Here is a 21,645-nt window from a genome sequence, read left to right on the forward strand (position 1 = left end):
TGCTGAAGGGCAGGACAAAGACTGATATTTTTTGGATATTTCTCCTCTGTGAAAGATAGTGAGCTAAAGTATCTGGGTAAGGCTCTCGTAACCAGGACTAATGTCTGGCAGAGAGACTCCCAAGACCTCTCTTGTTAATTTGCATAATTTGAGTAACTTTAGGTCACCCTAAGTTACTAGGGGGATCCAGACAAGGACCCCTTGCTCACATTCTTAGAGAGGCACAGCTCCACCCTGCTGATGAGGTCCAACCAGACCTAAACACATGTCTGGGGTTGCTGTTGGTACTCTTGTTCAGAGGAAAATTGCCTAGCATTTCGGTGCTGGCCCTAGGGCAGGACAAAGACTGATATGTTTTGGATATTTCTCCTCTGTGAAAGATAGTGAGCTAAAGAATCTGGGTAAGGCTCTCGTAACCAGGACTAATGTCTGGCAGAGGGACTCCCACGACCCCCCTTGTTAATTTGTTCTTTGTGTCCACGATCCGTGGAACACTGTGTCATTGTTCTATGTCCGAATTTGGAAGCATGAAACCTCATAAAAGAAGTACTGAGGCAGGAGACTTTACGCCTCAACGCTAAGGTTAGTCACCCTAGCTCAGCGTTCCTTATTCCTTCTCTGTGCTTCCTCTTGTGTGCCTTTAGCCTTCTTTCCCCTAACTTTCTGCCTTCCCTGTCCTCCGTTCCTACGCTACCCTGTTTCCTTTTCTGGATGCCTCTGCATCGTTGCTGCTACCTTGGATTTCCATATCTCTGCAGCCTCCCTCCTGGGATCCATTCCACCCTTGCTGCTACTTGAGACTTCCACATCAGCCTTCCAACAACAGCTTATAGAGGTTTTTCCCCTGTTTGTGGTTTTTCCCTCTTTTTGGAGGTCAGCTCCAGGCACTACCCCCTCCGTTGCACCTTGCCGGATGGTGTGGCATCCTGGGAGGATCGTCCCTTTCTGCAGGACTCCCGTTTTAGGCAAAAGTACTGACCAAGTCCCTCTGGGAAACCGTCAACCAAACCTCAGGTGAGCCCTAGTCCTGACATTACATTGACAATATCATAATTTATGATAAGACCTGGGATGACCATCTCTTAGATCTTTATACCATCATGAAAGTCCTCAGAGATGCTGGACTCACTGCAAACCAAGCTAAGTGCAGATTGGCCCAATCAGCTGTAAAATACCCAGGTTTCTTCGTAGGGAATGGGAATGTACAACCCTAACATGAGAAGGTGACAGCTGTGTTAGATTCACCAACTCCCAAGACCAAAAGAGATCTTAGAGCTTTTTCAGGTTAATAGGATATTACTGTAGGTTTACCCCTAACTTTTCAGATAAAACACTGCAGCTAACAGATAAGTTTAAGAATGCTGAACCCTAGAAACTTCATTGGAATGATGAGGATGCGATATGGTACAACACGCTGAAACCCACTCTGTGCCAGAACCCGATCGTAAAGGTAGTCAACTTTTATAAAGAATTCATCTTGCAAACAGATGCCTCCATTACAGGGTTAGTAGTAGTCCTACCCCAGGTTTGCGATGGATTGGAACATCCCATATTATTCACCAGTCGTAAACTATTTCCTCAGGGAAAAATATATTCTCGTCCTCATCACGAGTTTGGCGGTAACCCTTAAATGCAGCAGTAATGCTATTAGCGCCACATTTAAGGGTACGCCAAAACACTGGTGTGGCAGCACCTGAGCTGGGGGTAAATGTGCCGGGAATTTGCTAATTTTCACCGCAATTACTGCAAGTTAATACCGCCGACAATAATCACACTGATAATTCCCCATTGGGTCCAATGGGGGATGGGGAATTACCGTTCCGCCAAACCTGTGATCTTGCGCTAATAGCGCTCGGCGGTTTGGCAGTAACGCTATTAGCCCTGGCGGTATCCCGGCAGTAATGCCACTGGGATACTGCCAAACTCTTGATGAGGTCCTCTGTGTTAGAGCTAGAGGCCCTGGCCATCAAATGGGCCATAATCCATTTTAGTTACTACTTCTTAGGATGTAAATCGTCATATATCACTCTGCTCTAGTATGGATTAGCCAACGCAAAGACTCCAATCCTCGGGTCATGCAATGGTTTCTAGACCTACAACCCTATTGTTTCATTATGGAACACAGAAAAGGAAAAGATCAGGGAAATGCAGATTTTCTTTCCCGATTCCCCTGTGAAACAAATGTGGCTACATCGCATGGAGGAGTGGTATATGAGAAACCTGAAGGTGTCTCCCTGAAGAGTCCCCGGGGATCTGTCATCAAGGTGGCCAGGACACGGCCATCGCTACTGGATCCAGTTCCTGGGTGTGGACCAGTGAGGGAGGATCACCTGGATGGGGGGTCCTCGGGGAGTGGAAGAGGGACACCAACGGGTGAGACGCAGTATCCCCCTTCTTTTGGCACCTTTTCCCAACCTACCACATAGGATACACAAACACTCTACCCCCACCCCCTTTCTGATGCAAACACTTACGCATATCATGAAGGACGATGGACTAACACCCAATCACCCAAACACCCTCCCAACACAAGGGTCAGGCAAAGTCAGGCAAGTGACCGGAATCACACACACCTGACGGCCCTTTCCCTTTGCCACATGGATAAAAGGTGGAGCATGAGAGCACAATACGAACAAGGCAGACTGAATGTCGAGAGAGTTAACTCAGCACGGCAATTCAAGAGGAGGAGAATGATGGCGCAAACCGAGAGGGTGACAAAGAGAGAAATTACTTTGCACTTTCTGAACAATAGCCAGTGTGTGTTGCAGCAGATGTCAACGGTACACAGGACCTTCCTCGACTGATAACCAAGCCAGAAAAGAGACACTTGTCTCTGTGGTACCAACCTTGATTCCAAGAGAAGAAAAGCCAAGCGGTTCATCACAGCCGGTGAGTTGAGGGGAGAGACGATAAGAAACCGAACTGTGTTGAACGAAAAGTAGCAAACAGCTAATTGAACTGAGAAGGTATAAGGAACTATTGATACAAAAAGGTGAAAAACCAGCAACAGAGGAGTCCGGCACCACGTGGGTGCTCCCTGAGGGAACTCTGGGTGATTACACCATTTTTAAAACTACCATTACCAGAAGGCCTTGGGAAAGGCGCAAAAGGGGGTCAAAGTGGTCATACAGGGGTCCAGTAAAATCCTCTGTACAGTAGAAAGTCTTTGACCGACAGTTGATTGTGAAGCTACGGGAAGTGAATCCCGCCTCGTAAAACTGATGACAAAGTTGGCAAGAGTGAACCAGAAGCAGGGGTGCCGATAAACAAGGGGCGAAGTCTAAAGTCCCAATATACAGTGTGTTGACAAGAATGAACCCGGCCGAGGGATGGCCACAGAGAACTGTTTAAAAAGACATTAAGATTTGTGAATGTGACAGACATAATTGCATTGAAAACCCTACTAAGCCCATCGAAGAGAAGCTAACATGTGAGAAGGGTCTGACCCCGTAAGAGGGGGATCCAGGGGTGAAAAGGTATCACCGAACGTGTGTACAGAAAATAACTTTTGTTTATTATTTTGTAACCCATCAGATCCTCAGAGGCAAGAGACTTTTTATAGAAAAGAGACTTAAACACTGAAGGCCCTGATTGCTGAGAGCGGAACTGTTAGCTTGTGCTGGGAAAGCTTGAGCGTGTGCTGTGGTCCAGAATCTTACATTCTCCTGTGCTTAAAACGTGGGGAAGGGAGACCCCAACTACTGCATCCTTACTTATTATTTGTGAGCACTTCCTTCTTTCTTAAGAACATTATCCCACACTTCTTTTGTATTTAGCGTAAGGATTGGCAATAGGTTTTTCTTAGTATAGGCCATTTATTTGACAAGACGCCACGAGGACTGCTTCATTATTGTTTGATGGTCGAAGCTTTCTCCCATCTTACATTTAGGTTTAGATGAGGCATTTTTCCATCCTATCTATACATTTTAATAAACACCCTTGAACTGTGATCACTTGTGTCTGTCTTTACAGTTGCCACCATGAGTTTGTTACAGGTAACCATCAAGAGGACCTTCCAGCTCTTGAAGGCACGTTTCACATGCCTAAACCAGTCTGGGGTGCGCTCATGTACAGGCCAGAGAAGGTGGGGCAGATAGTCCTGGCCTGTGCAATGTTGCATAATATCTGTGTCAGATGCAACATAGCCCTGCCCCCATATCTGGACATTCCTCCGCCAGAGGATGATAATGATGATGATGCAGCGCCAGCCGGGCCATTCACGTGTGCAGGAGGCTAGGGATGGGCCCATGGCCTATCAAGAGCTCATTGATAACTTCTTCTGAGTACCTCTTTCACTTTGCATTTCTTGCACCTTACTGCATATGATGCCCATGCACAATAAATACTTGCACCAAAATAAGGAATGTCCGCTCATTGCTTCAAGTGAAAACTATGTATTGAAATATTAAAGGCAAAATCAAACATCCTGTGCTCTCTCCCCCTTCCCACGCACCCCCATCCCGATACACACCTCTCACACTCCCCACACACCCTCCACCCCTTCCCCACCCCACCCATCCCCACAAACCCCTCCCCTCCCTACACCCCCATCCCCACACACACACACCCTGCTCCCACACCCCCTGTCCCCACACCCCTCTCCCCCAGCCCACACCTCTGCATCCCCACACACCCTCTCATCCTCCCCACATGCCCTGTCCCCAAACACCCCTTCCCCAAACACCCCAGAGTCCCTAAGTGAACCATAGTGTCACGCCAAGAGCAATCTTTGCTGCCTCTTTGTTATAGGGCTCTTATCTGGCCCAGGTGTGGAGGAAATCCGCTGGGAGCGACACATTGGCCTGCCTTGCTGTGACTTCCCAGGGTTAGTGATTTAGGATGGCGGGTCAGACCTCTGGGCCCCAAGTGCTCTAGGGAGACTTACAGGGTGTGTGAGAGGGACTTCACCATGGCAGAGATCCCCTCATTCCCCTCGTGGACCCGTTGTGCCAGCATGAGCAGGGAAGCAGTGGCACGGCCTTGTGCCTGTGTGCTTCTGCAGCTGCTGGCCTGCATACACTTCCACAGCATCCACAGATCATTGAGCTGCTGCTGGGCAAGTGCTGTCATCGCCCAATGATGGTACTCCATTGCACGGAGCCACACATTCATGTCCCGGAAGTTGGTCATGGGTGGTGGAGGCGGGCTTTGCATTCTTGCCGGGCTGAACGACGGGGTTGGGTGGGGAGTGTGGTCATGCTCTTCCTTTAACTCCTCCTCCATCTCATACTCTTTGTCGTCTTCGCTGTACCTGGCACAATAGGGTGGTGGCTGGTGTGGCAATGGTGTTGTGTAGGGCACAAGAGGGATAGCAGGGACACTAACCACAGATGTGGTGTTGCCGGCAGCTTGCGATGCTGTTTGCGCAGCTGTCGGAGCAGGAGGTGGTGGTGGTGCTGGCTGCACATCTGTCAGAGCAGTAGGTGGTGGCGGTGCTAGTTGCGCAGCTGTCACAGCAGGAGGGGGTCGTGCTTGTGCTGCAGGAGGTGGCAGTGCTTGCCATGCAGGAGGTTGTGGTGCGGCATTCCCGCTGGCACCTGCCCTGCCTCTGCTGCCCCAACTCCCTCAATGCCCTATTTGTGCAGGATGGATCTGCACATCTCCTCCCTCTGAGTGAATTAGGGCAGGGAATGCCACCATCCCTCCTTCTGTGACAGCAGATTCCCTTCTGTGGCGGCCAGGATGTTCCAGACCCTCAGCCACAAGTCGTCCCAGTGCTTGTGGCAGTCCTGTGGCATGCGTGGGACAGCCCCCACAGCTGTAACCTTGTTGGCCACCTGCTGCCAGATGATTGTCTTCCTCCTCTGGCAGGTCCTGCAATTACCAGCCCTGAAGAGGGCCTCTGCACTGACGACCACATTGTCCACAAGGGCAGTCAGCTCTGTAAACCTCAGCTTGTGAACATGCAGGACTCTAGATTTCCCACTTCCTGGCATGTCTGCAGTGACAGATGGGGTGGATGGCAGCAAGAAGTGGGTACTTAAAGTGGATTGGGATTTTAAAATGGCCACCAGCGAGCATCCCATTCCTGCGATTATGTTTTTCCGCTGCCAGTAATTCCAGTGCTGGAAATGCCCTTGCCAGAAGTACCCGCACCAGTGATTCTGGCAGTTTGGGGGCCGGTATCAGTGCTTCCAGCACATTTCTGCTGGAAACACTGGCAGTTATATGTCAATGCTGGTAATTCCAGCGCACCTGTACTACCCTTTCTGGCAGGGGATTCACACACGCCCATGGACCTATAATGTGGCGGTATTTCCAGCGGTCGGCCTGTCGGAAACTGTACTACCGGCAGGAATTACCCGTGTTTTTCCTGGAAACATGTAATGAGGGACATATCTTTGGGTACTGGGCGAATCTGGATGCATTCTCTGGTCTGCTCACATTTTTGTTTTCATCCTAAAACACAGGGCATTAATAATTACTCATATTAGAACGAATTAATTACTTCTTGTTGAACGTTTCATTACATTTGTTGGGAGGGATTCAAATGCTTTATTTTCCTTCTTTATGTGTGTTTTTTATTAGCTGTACTTTGCAAACAGGGTAACTTTAGGAAGGAGCAAGAAGTTGACAATGATTTTTTAGGTAAATCACTGAACAGATGACATACCTTTTAATCATAAGGTTTCACAGGCAAGGTCAGCTCAAGGTATACTTCTCCGGCAGCTGCCACTACCGACGAAGGCATGATAGGTGCAAAGCAACACCCTGACTGCGCTAATGGAGCTTGTGTTAGTCATATCCCATGATTTGTGCTGTTCCATGATTACGGATAGACCCAGGTGATAATACCTTGCCCTTTGTACTGCTTGGCGAGTACTGACGCAATCCCAGCCAGGAAATTGGAAGTACCCTTGCAGAAAGTTTAAATAACTGGAGATGGCTCTTATTAGGGTGGTTCATCAGCTTCCATGCATCTCAAAATTGTACCCCCTTATGCTGTTTTGTCTGGATCAATAGTTATCGGGTAATAATAGTTTTCCATGTCTAGTGGCAGAGACTTGCAAATGTGATCTGATGAGCAATATCTGCATACTGTCCTCCATTAACCAGACAAGGTACTGCAGTCTAGGTCGAGAAGAATTGGCAAGGGCTGAGTTATGCAGATCAACTCTCAACCTCAGGCTAATGAGAGTACTGCTTCATACACCACTAGACCCATCCCATAAAGACCTCAGGAACTTTCTGGAAGCCAGGTCCGGGGCTTTGCTTGCAGTGGAGTGACAGTTCAAAACCTATCATTCTTTAAAAGTACTTTGTACTGCAGAGTGACTGCAGTTGTTTGTGGAGGAGGCTGTGCAGTGCGACGAGTCTTTCCTTGCTGGTTATTGTTCTGAGAGGAGGAGCAGCATACAAAGACTCCGGACTTGCGCTGAGCGCAGTGGAGTTACTGCAGAATCCCTGCAGTTGTTTTCAGTTATTGGTGGTTGTGGCGCAATTTGGAGGGCCACAGGAGGATCCCAGCAGACTGTTTATCCCTTCATAGGGAAAGAGGCTGGTGAGACTTTTATTCTTTTTGGTCTTGTGTGATTTCATGTAAGAGCGGCTCTCCGCTTGCTTCCCCTCTTCTCCCCCCCATTTACTCACTTCCCATTGACGGGACACATCTGAGGGTTGTTGGAGCCAGGGCCTCGCCGATTATCAGGGGTGCGGGGTGATTAATTATGGGAAAAGCCAATCCCCCTAAACCCGCCCCTCGCAGGGCAAAACGCGGCCCTAGCGCACTCAATAATATAAAAGCAGCCAAGCAAACTATTACCAAAATAGAATCTGGAGGAAAAAAACATGTCTTCAGCACAAAAGAAAATGCTAATTTTTTCCGAACAATGCTTCCTAAGGTCACGAAATGTACTGAGCGGGGTGCGAACTCTGTGCAACAGCGGTGTGATGTCCACCCGGTCAAGCTCTTACAAGGCTCCTACCCGATTTTCAACAACCAATCACTCTTGAAGCATTGTTTAAATCTGAAATGAACTTCTTTAACTCCAAATGACTGCAGTCTAATGAATTCTGCGATCTCCAGTCTCTCTGGAACCCCCAACCTGGAACAATTTGTTTCTCCGGAATTCTCATACTATTCAGACATAGAAGGGAGGGGACTCTGAAGTCGTCCAAGAGGTCAATCCCCAAAGCCCTGCTCGGGAGGCTCTTGTAACCTCAGGCTCCTATTTGGGCTCTATTTTTACTTTGTCCCAATCTGGCCGAGGATAACTCTTCAGTCAAACTAATGATGGGTCAGATCTTTGCCTTAGTGCAAGGAGAACCTCAGATGGACAGAACCATGCCTTCTCTCATCAGTGATTCATCTTATAATAAATCACAGGAGAGAAAGAGCGGCCTGGATAAGGCAGGGACATCTAGGTCTGGAAATCTAAGTCCTCCTCCAACTTCTGTGCCACATAAGAAAGTGTCCTCTAAACCGGTGGTGCTGCAGGGATCCTCCTTGACAGTAACTGTGCTATCACAAATGCAAGCACTGGAGGCCATTGATGTTGAGCAGTCACTCCTCAGTACACCCCCGAGAAAAAAAAAGAGGCGCAGGATGAAGTCTGGCGGAGGTCCCCCCCTATCCATGGGGTGACTTTGGATACGGCAGCTGTTGAGCCTCCAATGCATAATTCCTTGAATCCCTATGTGGCCTCATTTTCCTCAGGCAAATATCTGGCAGTAAATACTCACCCTGATAGAACTACTCGCCAAGTGACAATGCATGGACCTGTGAATAAAAGGCCACCCACTCCTGACTCCATGGCTGCCAATAGACGTCCTCTTGATAACACCAGGGCCCCTAATGCTCCTGTCGCTGTGGATCTCCACACTACAGAGAGGCATCACAGTGGCTACAATACCAGGGCCCCCAGGCAGGAATCCCCACTGTTTAAACACAATCGGGAGGGACAAGCCATGGGTAGAGCTAACCCACTTTGGACAGCATGGCAATCTTGTGTGGAGGCAGGGAACAGGCCCTCCATCGAAGGGAGAACATCCTTGGAACCCGCTAGGAAATTGAGTGTTGGTTACTTCTGTTGTTACAGCTCACTCCAGACCATTACGGCCTCACCTCTGAAGACATTGTGAGCCTTGAACTCCCATATTATCACAGTTCTACTAACTGGGTACTGACAACATTTGCTTCCACCTTGATTGCTGAATGTTTGTGCGTAAACGCTAATCTATTACGTGATGCAGGCTTTGACATCTTTTCCTTCCTTCCAGTAGCGCTATAGGCCTCTTCAGACCGTGGGTCACATAGTTGACCTTATGGCCCTTGCTTTGCTGTGCTGTAGGTTAAGGGGACTGGCCAAGGGCCCACGTACCGTAAGGGTAGAATGAGTGGCGACTGGTCACATGTGCTCACTTTGGCCTGATTGCCGGTGAATGAGTTTACACCATTCACCTTACTCTCCTGGAACTCACAGGGCCATTGCTCATTCCTTACAAATCCCTTGGGAGTAAAGGAATTACTGTCCGCATACATTTTTTGTCTCCAGGAAACATGGCTCACCTCCACCTTCTCCTTAGATGGCTAATCTGTGTTCTTTCGTCTCTCCCCTCCTCCTCTATTGAGTCGCCCCAACGGGGGGCTTTACATTGGGGTCAGATCTGCATACTCTGCCACTCCCTTTCTAGCCATTAAGGAGGAGGAGCATTTTTTGGCTGTTACGATACCTGATTTGTTGGCCAGTAATGGGGGCACATTGGTGGCTACATTATATGACTCCTCTCACTAATCTCATGAATAATGTTTATGACAACTTGTATGCGTGGCTGGGGCAAGCAAAGGGGTGGGGGTATCATTATTACCGGAGACTTCCATGTTGATTGTGTAGCTGAGTCCATGTCCTTAGCCATGGCCCAAAGGCGCCCAGTTATAACGAAATGTGCAATCGAAGGGTGTGAACTCATGTCTGTTTTTGATTTGACTCCATTGTTGGTGGGACCCTCCTCATAAAGCTTTACTTGGTCAAATGGAATCAGTCGTAGTAAGATTGATTTCATTTTTGCAAATGAGACTATTAGAACTCTAGCGCCCCATCTGTGCACACAACTTGTCAGCATGAGCGACCACACCATGTTGAAAATGGTGTGCAATAAAATTAATACCAAATGTATTGACCATCTCCGGGTCAATCCGCAGGTCAATTTGTCAGGCAACACACTACTTTGGTCTACCCATAATATTGCTTGCTTTAACCAGTCGCTGAAAAGGGGTGACCGGCCAATTGAATCTGTCCTAGAGAGTTGCCACTGGGTTTTGGGATAGATAATGGATTTGTATTGTCCCCAGGGGCTTAAACAACTGGCCAAGCGTATTGTCATAGCCAAACCTGGCGCCACTTATGATGCAATAATCACAGCCAAGAAAAGAGATGTGAGGGCCACATAGAGACATATTAAGCGTGGCATGTTGAACCAACCTTCAGCTTACCTAGAACAAGCCAAAATTATTTAAAAAAAAGCAATTCCGGGCATGGCTGAAGGGACATAAAGCAAGCTACACATCTGCCAGATGGCAGCTAATCCACTCCTGGGTTACAACTCATGACTCGAAAAAATGTTGGCATGTGCTTGGAGTTTTCCAAGCTAACGTGGCGACCCATGAAGTCTGCTGTGTCACTGAGGCTGACTGGGGTAGCTACCTCACAGATCATTATTATTCTGTCAATGAGGGTAGTAGCACCCATATTAGAACTTGTTTGGTTAATACCCGTGTCTGGTCTCACATGATGACGGCGGATATAGAGGTGGATGATTAAGAAAAGGACACAACAGGGAACAACCACGCAGAGCGAGGACTAGATAATGAACAGTAATCCAAGGGAACCTACGGAGAAGAATGAAGAAACAAATGGAGATAGGCAGTACAAATAGCAGTAGCCAAGGAAAACAGATAAAGCAACAGTGACATAAGCAAGGGGGGCCTAGAAGAAGAGACACAGAGCAACACAGCGTAGTAACAAGGTCTGGGTGCGAGGAAAGGGCGAGTGGAGGGAGGGGGACTGCAGGGGAGCAAGGACGCGAATAGGTGCATGGGTGCTAGTAAGCCGAGGATCGAGGGGGCTTGAAGCACACGCTATCACGGATTGCAAGGGGACCACATGGGCGAAGGCTGCGAAGGTGCAGGTGAAGCCACGGATGTGATGGGCGCAGAGCCACATGATCAAGGGTTGCGAGGAACCACACGTGCTAAGGATGCGCAGGTGTAAGTGCATCCAAGGATGGAGGGGCGCAGAAAGACACACGCGATCAAGGATTGCGAGGGACCATGCAGGCTGAGGATGCGCAGGTGCGTGCGTAGCCAAGGATGGAGGGGTAGGAGCACTTGTGTACGAACACTTATGTACGAGCGCGATACAAATAAAATATCATATCATGTCATATCATAGCCAATGATGGAGGGGTACGGAAAGACACGCTATCAAGGATAGCGAGAGACCACACAGGCTGATGACGCAGAGGCGCGAGCGAAGCCAAGGATGGAGGGGTGCGGAAGTGCACGCGATCAAAGATTGCGAGGGACCACAAGGGCTGGGGACGCGCAGGCGTGAGCATAGCCAAGGATGGAGGGGCACGGAAAGACACTCAATTAAGGATTGCATGGGACCACGCAAGCTAAGGGCCCACAGGCATGAGCATAGCCAAGGATGGAAGTGGCATGAAAGCATGCGCAATCAAGATTGCGAGGGACCACGTGGGCTGAGGACACGCAGCGCAAACAGGCAATTATCGAAACGACGTGGAGCGCACGCGATCAGGGAATGCAGAGGCATACGCAGGGAGAAGTCACTGGGGGGAGACAAGGATGGAAGGGGCGAAAGGTGAATTCGGGTAGAGGTGGGTGGGGACCACATAGATAGGAAACACAGGGGAGAGGGCACCCCCATCCAAGGGCAGAGGGCTGGTTACAGAGGTAGAGGGAAGCAGGGCTCAGGGGAGAAGGCACAGTCAGAGGGCACAGTCAGAGGGCTAAGAAGCACAGAGCAAGCGACGCCCCACAACTTCTTACCTGGCGGCCGTAGACATGAGGGTGAAGTCGTCCGCACTCAGTGTCTGCACCGCAGACCCCCTTCACCGTCAAACACCTGTGTCGTTCAACATCACGATCTTGTCCTGCAAGGGCTTTGACGCAGAGGGACTGAACCTCAGATTTTATAGGCTCGGAAGCGTGGATGTAGCAAACGTGCTACATGTCATCGGGCAGCGTCTTGTGCGAGCCTGCGTCATTCAACACTGCCACCTTGTCCTGTGAGGGCTTTCCCGCAGAGGGTCCAAACCTTGGATTTTATAGGGACGGAAGCGTGGACGTAGCAAGCATGCTAGGTGTCGCCGGGCAGCGTCTCCTGCAAACCTGCGTCGTTCAACACTGTGGCCTTGTCCTGCAGGGGCTTTGCCGCAGAGGGTCCGAACCTCAGATTTTATAGGCTCAGAAGCGTGGAAATAGGAAACGTGCTACGTGTTATCGGGCAGCGTCTCCTGCGAACCTGCGTCGTTCAACACTGTGGCCTTGTCCTGCAGGGGCTTTGCCGCAGAGGGTCCGAACCTCAGATTTTATAGGCTCAGAAGCGTGGAAATAGGAAACGTGCTACGTGTTATCGGGCAGCGTCTCCTGCGAACCTGCGTCGTTCAACACTGTGGCCTTGTCCTGCAGGGGCTTTGCCGCAGAGGGTCCGAACCTCAGATTTTATAGGCTCAGAAGCGTGGACATAGGAAACGTGCTATGTGTCATCGCACAGCGTCTCCTGCGAACATGAGTCGTTCAACATCACGGCCTTGTCATGCGAGGGCTTTGCCGCAGAGGGTCCGAACCTCGGAAGCTTGGATTGAGCCCAAAATACTGCAAAAATATATTGGTGTGTTGGCTGATAAGGCCAATAAAACAAGCTATGTAATACGTACAAACTGTTGCTTCCATGTACAGTATTACTATCACATTTTATACTTCATTTGCGGTTTTTGCTTTTCAATAATAGTAGAAAGCACTTAATATGCGTCATGGACATTTCTTTATAAATACATGTGTTTAAATACTCTGTATTCTGAACACGCATCACTTTAAGATGTGTGCATCTTAATCATTTTAAATGTTCGACTGTCCATCAGTTTACATCAGTGCACACATTCCATGCATGATGGAAATAATGCAACAACCTTACGTATTGGAATATCATTGCATTGACACTAGCTAGTTGTGTAATGACTTCCATAGAAAGCCATAAACAGCTACTGGTCTTTCAGAATGCTGTATCCTCTTACTGTGACGTCAGGGCACATGATTGTGTGGTTTGCAGTCAGCTGCTGTGACATCTTTATTGGGGGATACACCATTTTCTCTGCAAGGTATTTTTAATGTTGGCGGAATTTGCCTCGTGCATCCCCTCGACACCCCTCGTCCCGCATTGGGTCTGGGCCCCATACACCATAGAAGTAAGAAGTTTTAGCTTTCAACAAGGGGGTGTTTGTTTCCAACCTCTGAATTCCGAGTGACATTATAGACAACTCGAACTTCACTCAGACTGTTTGTCTCTTTGTCCTTCGGAACAGGCTGGCCTGGAACTGCCCTGTTCTAGCTGGTCAGATAGCACAGGGAGCTAAGTGCTTTCTCCTGATATCTGTGTACAGCATGCTGTGGCAGGTTCGAATTGCGGCAGGGTCAACTCATCTTTCCAAGGCCGATAAATTGAGGACCAAGGACATTGCCCGAAGTGCAGGCATAGGCCAGTTTTATGGTCACATTGGACCATTATTTCTTGTCAAAGTGTGCCAGTTTGGTACTCCCCATGCTGCTAGCAGTTTTACCCAGTGTTACTAAACAAATATTCTTTAAATAAATTGCACAATTTACAACACTATTTACCCAAAAAAGTAAATGCTTAATTGCCATTTGTGACACTGGGACGCTTTTTAATTTGTGCCCGAGTCGGGCCGTGCCTTTGCTGCACTCCTTGCTGGAATTAATCCACATAGTTTCCCTTCTCTCTGACTCTGTTGGTTCTCTCCATGACCTACAATCTGGATTCAGGGCTGCCAGAAGCACGGAAACTGCTCTCCTGAACATCCGTGAAGACCTGCTCTCTAACCTTGACTCTAACATTCCCTCCGTCCTCATCCTTCTTGATCTCTCCTCTGCTTTCAACACGGTCAACCATACCATCCTGCTCAATCGTCTCTGACAACCTGGGTATCATCCATCAGGCTCTGGCCTGGCTGACCTCTTTCCTTTCTGATGGACCCTCCCAGGTAACACTTGGGTCCTTCCTATCCGCTATCTCCCTCTCTACCTGTGGTTTTGCCCTGGGTTCTAACCTCTCGCCCTGGCTTTTCAACCAATACCTGGCAACTCTCGCCTACTGCATTTCCATTTTCTTCTCAAACTTCCAGTGCTATGCTGATGACACCCAACTCATTTTCAGGCTGCCTTCAGCCACCTCCTGGCCTTCCCTCATCTCTGATTGCCTATCCGCCATCCAAAATTGGTGTGCTGCCAACGATCTTTGTCTAAATGCCAACAAAACTGAGATCCTCCTCATTGGGACACCTTCACCATCCTTTCCCCTCACTCTCTGGCCGGCTTTCCTTGGCCCTCCTCCTACCCCTACTTGTGAGGCTAAAAACCTGAGGGTCATCTTTGACTCTACACTTTCCTTCTCTGCACACTTCTCTGAAGTTTCTAAAAAGTCCTCTCCTTCCCCCAGAAGCTCAAAGTCTCCCAAGCTCTGGGTCTCTCCAGGTTGGACTATTGTAACAGCCTCTTTCTAAATCTACCTGCCTCCACCCTCCGCCCTTTACAACTAATCCAGAACAGGACTGCGAGACTTGTCCTCAGCCTCAAGCCCTGGGATAGTATCTCTCCAGCTCCGAAATCCCTTCATTGGCTCCCAGTGCAAGCAAGGATTACATTTAAAACCCTATGCATTGTCCACAAGGCTTTCTGGGGCCTGGGACCGAAATACCTTCAACTATCCCTCCGTAAATACCTCCCTTCTCGTGCCCTTCACTCCTCTACGTCTAATTCCCTAATGGTCGGGCGTTTTTCAAAGAAACTAGCTGGGGGCAGATCTCTGTCTTCGACTCGGGCCTCCCTTTGGAACAACTTCCCAACTTCCCGGCTACCCTGAAACTTGCGGAGAACCATCTCCGGTTCCAGAAGCACCTCAAGACCTTCCTCTTGGATTCTGCCTTTGCCCCTCTTCTCCCCTGCTGATCTGTTTCTCTCTCTCTGCACTGTACACCTGGCCACCCTCTGTCCTTTGGGCCCAGGTACCTTGCCACCCTGCCTCCCTCCCGCACTGCCTCCGGGCCACCCCTGGCACTGGGATCTGTATCCATACAGTCCCCCACTCTTCCTCTGCACTTATCAGATATTCCCTATCTGACTATTCATGCACTTGCCACGTTGTGTGGCTGCACTACCTTTTTGTCTGCATTTACTTATTTATTTATCCCACTTATCATTTATTCTGTTCTCTCCTCTGTCTGCACTTTCCACTTCTCCCCCTCCATGCACTTCCCCCTTTTTCCCTTTTCCGTGACCTTGCACATTCTGAATGTCACTGGGTGTAGTAAGATCGCATTTTAATTCTCCCCGTTTCCCCTCCCTTTGCTTGGTCGCGCTCTGAAACACTTGTGTATGAGCGCGATATAAATAAAATATCATATCATATCATCCATAATCAAAGCTATGAATTATAAACACACAAGCGACAGATTTGAGCAAGACCTTTCTGATCTCAGGTTGGACAGCCTTCTAGTGTACCTGTATCTCCTCCTCTAGTGTCAGGCCCCGCTCCAGGCTGCATTCCACCATCTCTGACGTGACGGGAAGGTTGGGAGGTATTGCGTTGCACCTGCTGATCAGCACCGGATTGCACCCGTTCAGGAACTGGTATCCAAACATGAAGTCCTCCTGCCAGTGCTGCATTACATATTCTGTTGCGAGAAATGACATTTCGATGAAAAGAGGTTTAGTTATACACTGTCTAGTTTTATCAAGTTCTTTTTAACAAACCCATTCTTCTTAAATTGTATTTTCTTGTTCTTTTCTTTTTTATTTTTTTTAAAGGTTTGAATAAACCAAATGCAATAAAAATGTTTTAAAAAAGATGTGATTGCTGTTTCAGGGAACTATAAGAAGGGAAAGCATCACCACAAATGGAGACTGCATGCTGCTCAACTAACATCATGATGCACTTTCTGAAGGCATACCTAAATACTGCACTGCCCATCCAGCTAACAATGCTACCAGTAGCCTCAACATGACCTAAATAACTTTAATGCATTTTGATCCCATAAAGCAGCCTTAGTCTGATGATATTACATGTATGGATGTAAACACCCTGGGATTCTTTCCATGTGTGCGTGTGCAAATGTGGTGCAGCAGAACTGCATTCTCTGTGATACTATATATAGTCTTATTGATCCAGTGAAGGGTTATTATCTCCAGATAATGACCAGCCACCTTTGCCTCGGCCCATAAATTGGGGACCAGTCATTTATAATAATGACCCTCACTAGGTGTACAAAACCTTTAGCACGTCGCCGTAGTAGCAATATAGGCAGTGGAATTGTGGTGAGAAGTACACAAATGCTAATTTAATAGTGATTAATAAAAATGGAAAATACCTTTAAGAAAGTCAAATGTGGTTTTAATTTTGTAATATTTATATAACAAGGATGTTGTTTTTATAAGGTAAGCATTTTAATTGTAAGATTGGTTGAAATGAGATGGTGTTAGCGTGAGGCTGTCATGTATTATTTAATATTATTATTATTATTCTTAGGGTATTCATCAAGCGCAGGACTAGCTTCAGGGAGCAACAAATCACTTTACAATCATAGGGGAAAGAACAAGGTGCGGGAAGCAGACAGACAAGTGAGCAGAGAACTAACAAGGGAGGTCGAGGGTGGGCAGTTTGGTAGCAATGTATCCACAAGCAATCAGGCGAGGAACCAGTGAGGAGCAAATCACCCAGTCTCTGGTAGGGTGAGGAGCAGATGATCTGTGGGCTAGGTGTTAGGGAGGAGCCATACATTGGAGAGCAAACATTGTCTCTACATCAAAGTGAACATTTTAACTGTCATTTTGGTGTTACATTTGATGTTGCTTGTCACTTTGAAGATGCAGTGAAAAAAGATGCTCGCAGTATCTTGTTGAAAGAAATGCTCCTTGGAAACTGTATAATTATTATCTGAATGTAGACAAATGCTCTCTGCTCTTTCCCCATCTGCTTCTCAAATCAGAATGTTTGGCTATCAGTCAATAGCAGAGCCTGCAGTATGAGCATTCTGATTGCCTCAGAAGAGATAGATCAACGATGACTTCCAGGGGACAGATTACAGAAACTCTGCACCGGTGCAAGTGCACTCTTGCATGGTATTAGCAGTAGGTCAACGTTTGCCCTTGGGCACAAACCTTTTCTTTCAATGCATGTTTTGCACCAGGGTTAAGTTTCAGTGCTAATACAGAATGGTAATAGCACCAGAGCAAACTTTGCCCTAGTGTAAAAGTGTATTCAAAGTATACATTCTTCGTAACACAGCATTTCTTTCCCCTAATACTAAGACCAATTCAAAATTGTACTTGCCATGGTGCAAATGTTTTCTAATGTGACCCAGTGTTTTTTGCACTGGGGCACATTGTGTCTTCCTGCTAATACTGTGCACAATTGCACTAGTGCAATGGTTCTGTAGTCTGGCTCATGTTGTAAATATATTCTGTGTTGTGTCATGAAATACATCCAGTCCATTAGCAAGGTTACCACAGGACATATATTATCCCTACCTAGGGATGGTCTATTCTGATACAGTATTTCTGAACAAGGCCAGGAGGTAAATTCTCACCAACTATATCTCGTACTCTATCATGCTTATTGTCAGGGGTGTTGCTAGGTCTGGAAAAGATCCGGGGCTACGCTGATGTCAGAGGTGTCAGGACTGGAGGCTAGCCAGCTTTTTGGCTGAAGCACCTGAGATTCTATCCGGGGCTACAACCGAAAGACCAGGGGCTATAGCCCCCTTAGCCCCCCCTAGCAACGCCTCTGCTTATTGTGATGCAAAGTCTACCCCTTTTCTTCAAGCATCTATACTGCCTGCCCTCCTCCCCTTGTCCCCAAATGACACACAGAGACAGGGCCTTTTCCGATACAGAATCTCCCTCTTTACCCACAAAGGCTTTGTTCTATTACAGGATCTACACTGTCAATCTGGAGGGGATCTGCTTATAAAGGGGCTATTCTTGTAAGCAGCCCCACCTTACCCAGATATGTCTATTCCCCCCTTTCGAGGAGGCTGCTGATTCCAGCACAGACTCCTCCCAAGGTGAAGGACAAACACTGCTAGAGAGCATCTATCTTCAAGTGATCATCCATGATGACGTGGAGCCTTTCTATGCACGCCAGAGGGTCTATTCGAATACAGTCTACCCGTTTAAGGGGTGTCCATCTTCTGATTTAGTTCCCTGCCCCCTTAAATGGGGCTATCTCATCCTGATGTAGTCGTCCATGACAACAGAAATGTTTGTACTGGGTCACCACTGCATTGTAGTAAGTCTATTTTGAAACATGTAGCCTCATTCTTAATGTGGGACATGCAATGGAAAATGTGCAAAACAAGAACTGGCAACGGACACTCTGTACCATGGTTCCTGAAAGGGATACCTGCACCACGCGGGATATCCTCATGACAGTTTACAATGATTCATATTTTGAGCCCCACATACCAGCTTGGTTTAGTGGAATATGCCCATGTTTTCTGCAATATAATTGATCTTTATTTCGAAGCAAAAAGCTCCATAAAAGATAGCTTGCAGCATACAGCATAAAAAAGGGACTGTAGAAATTACAAAATACATTGAATTATAAAAGCACAATACAATAAAACATCCATAAAATGTACATCATTACAAACACAGTCATTGTAACAAATTGGAATAGGAAATAACAGTAGCAGTCTGTTGAAAACAAGGGTGCAACAATGGCTGCCATGCTATTGCATATCTCCATCATGCTCGGCATAGAATCACCGTTCACTCCGTTGAACAGCAAACAAATCCAGGAAAATCCTGATTTGGGATGGAGGCCCTGGTCACACATGATTTCAGCATTTTTATAAGAGTCAGGTAGGGCTGAGTTCTGGCCCCAACTCTATTTAATCGGTTCCTGCAGGATACTGATGGGTAGCTGAAAGTGTTGTGATTGGAAACCCTGAGGATTGGGGAGAGGTGGCTTTGCAGTCTATTCTTGCAAACAGAGAAACCAGAACTCTTCAAAGCCATCAAGCATTGCTTTGGCCATCTCCCTGACCCACCCAAGCCACACTCCATCGGAAAATTCAGCACCATCTACTCTTTCTTCTTAGGAGATCAGAATGGCACACCAATGTCATGATCTCTGCTTCCAAAAGGTCAGGGTTTTCCCAACTCCCTTGGAAGCAGATCCATAACCCAGGTTCCGAGTGCCAACCAGTCCCAATTGGGACCTTTTGGACCCAGTCCTGGCGCCAGTGGCACCAGGCTCATAAATATGCCCAGTCCCAGCGCTGGAAGCGCCGGGCTCATAATGCTTGGGTGGACTTACCTGCAGCAGACCATGCTGCTTACTTGCCTGCCAGTTGAGCCTCTGATCCTCTTCTGATTGGAACTACTTTTCCTGTTGGGTGGGGCAGGAGCCACTCCCTTGATTCAGAACACTGGAACTCTTCTGGAAAGCAGGAACTCTTTTCTTACCTAGGCGTGGCTGTGGTAGGAGACATCTAAGCACTACAGGAGGCTATTTAAACCACACCCGATGGATGAATCTTGCTTTGCGTTATTCTGCATCCTCTGCAGCAGAACGCTCATCGTGTCTTCTGCATCTGATCCTGGGCCTAAGGAAAAAGGCTTACCATCCTGAATCCAGTCTTCAGCAACACCTATAAAGACAAGAAAGAACAGATTAGCATTACGGTCTTCAGTGACAGCTCTTCACTTACCTAGTCCATCGGCTGTCACCAACGCCTCGCGCTGCATTCCGGCATCGGAAAGACAAAGGCTTACCTACTCTTCGTGCGCTCTGGAGGTCTTCACACTGCATTCCGGCATCTGAAAGACAAAAGCTTACGAACTCTTCGCACGCTCCCGAGGCCTTCGGCGCTGCATCCCGCATCTGAAAGACAAAACAAGGTGTGTTTAAAGACATTGGGGAACTTTAATACTCACGTGCCATTACTCCTTTCCACATCTAACCCAATGGGTATTCCGGCACCCTGCAGCCGCTCCGAACTTGTAACGGCAAAATAAAAAGACAGTTAGAGCGCATCGTGAAGCAGGCAACAAGCGCTTACTTACGTGCTTCCAGGCGCTTCTATTCATCACACGGGCTCCATCTTCAACTCACTTCAGCCCGTCATCCTCCATCGCCGGAACCCTGCAAAACAAGAAACATCATTACTAAAGACTTTAAAGACATTAGAATTACTCGAAACTTACCGTTTGTGCAGTAAACGACGGACAGCAGTCCTCTGAAGTCAAGAGGCCTGCTCCCCTTATCCAGTGAAGAAACTGGTTACAGCACCCTGCCCCGAGGCAGATGGAGAGCACGGCGTTCACTTACCTAAGGTGAGAGCGTTAACCTTTGGGGTTCTACAGGAGAAGAGAAAGGGAAGAAGAGAGAGACATTCAATAACCCAGTTCCTTAATCCCATATTTTCTATCTGCAGACATCTTACCCTTCGAGTCAGACATACAGTGCACAGAGGTCCAGCCCAAAGAGCCAGCCGTGTGTTACACATCACCTTTGAAGATACGGTATACGCCCAGTCAAGACCGGCGCCTCTACGGGAATCAGGTGAGCGTTACAGAACGCAAAGCCTACCACAAAACTCCCGTCCAGGCGCTATGGAAACCTCGGATACCGACCAGCTAGCCCAGTTACTTGGGGAACTAAGGGCAGAAGTGCATGCAGCCCGTCAGGAAACGAACGCTCTAAGAAGGGAACTGATTATTTCCAAGGAGCGAACAGATGATCTCGCTAGACAATTGCTACAGTCATAAGCTGGACAGACCCCGTTACCCGCATCTGGGGGAAATCTTCCTTCTACATCCTCTATGAATCCAGTGCAGATCAACCTACCTGGGAATGTACCTCTGGCTCCGCCCGAACGATTTTCTGGTGACCCAAAGAGGTTTGCAGTATTTATCAATCAGTGCCGGTTGCATTTCTTATGCCGGCCAGCAGCCTTTCCAACTGATCAAGCTAAAGTAGCTTTCGTGCTTTCGTACCTTAGTGGCAATGCGGCAGACTGGTCGATCCCTCTAGTAAATCAAGATGATCCGGTCCTCCATGATTTTCAAGCTTTTCAGCTCAGTATGGAAAAACTGTTCGTAAGACATTCACAGGGGCAGGCCTTGGACAATGAGCTTCTTTCGTTGCAACAAGGTAATCAAGACCTTTTGGCTTATATTGCGTCTTTCAACAGACTGATAGTGGAAACTCAATGGCCTGAGGACAAAAGGATTACGCTGTTTTATAGAGGTCTACGTGGAGAGCTCAAAGATGTGTTAGCCCAAGTAGTGAATCCCCCACAAGATTGTTCGGACTATATAGACTTAGTCGTTCAAATAGATCACAGACTGCAGAACAGGAAGGCCGATCGTTCCAAGTTTGATGC

The 21,645-nt window shown here is 47.8% G+C and overlaps 1 protein-coding gene across 1 annotated transcript in view; it reads right to left on the reverse strand.

The window, feature by feature from the left end:
- Positions 1-21,645, reverse strand: part of ALOX5 (arachidonate 5-lipoxygenase) — an 846,300-nt gene that overhangs the window by 541,364 nt on the left and 283,291 nt on the right. Inside the window, exon 6 of the mRNA XM_069610558.1 lies at positions 15,758-15,930. Within this exon, the coding sequence (XP_069466659.1) occupies positions 15,758-15,930 (173 nt within the window). The remainder of the gene's footprint in view (positions 1-15,757; positions 15,931-21,645) is intronic.

This window comes from Ambystoma mexicanum, chromosome 8, assembly GCF_040938575.1.
Source record: "Ambystoma mexicanum isolate Mex_15411 chromosome 8, UKY_AmexF1_1, whole genome shotgun sequence".
In the NCBI taxonomy this organism is placed as follows: Eukaryota; Metazoa; Chordata; class Amphibia; order Caudata; family Ambystomatidae; genus Ambystoma; species Ambystoma mexicanum.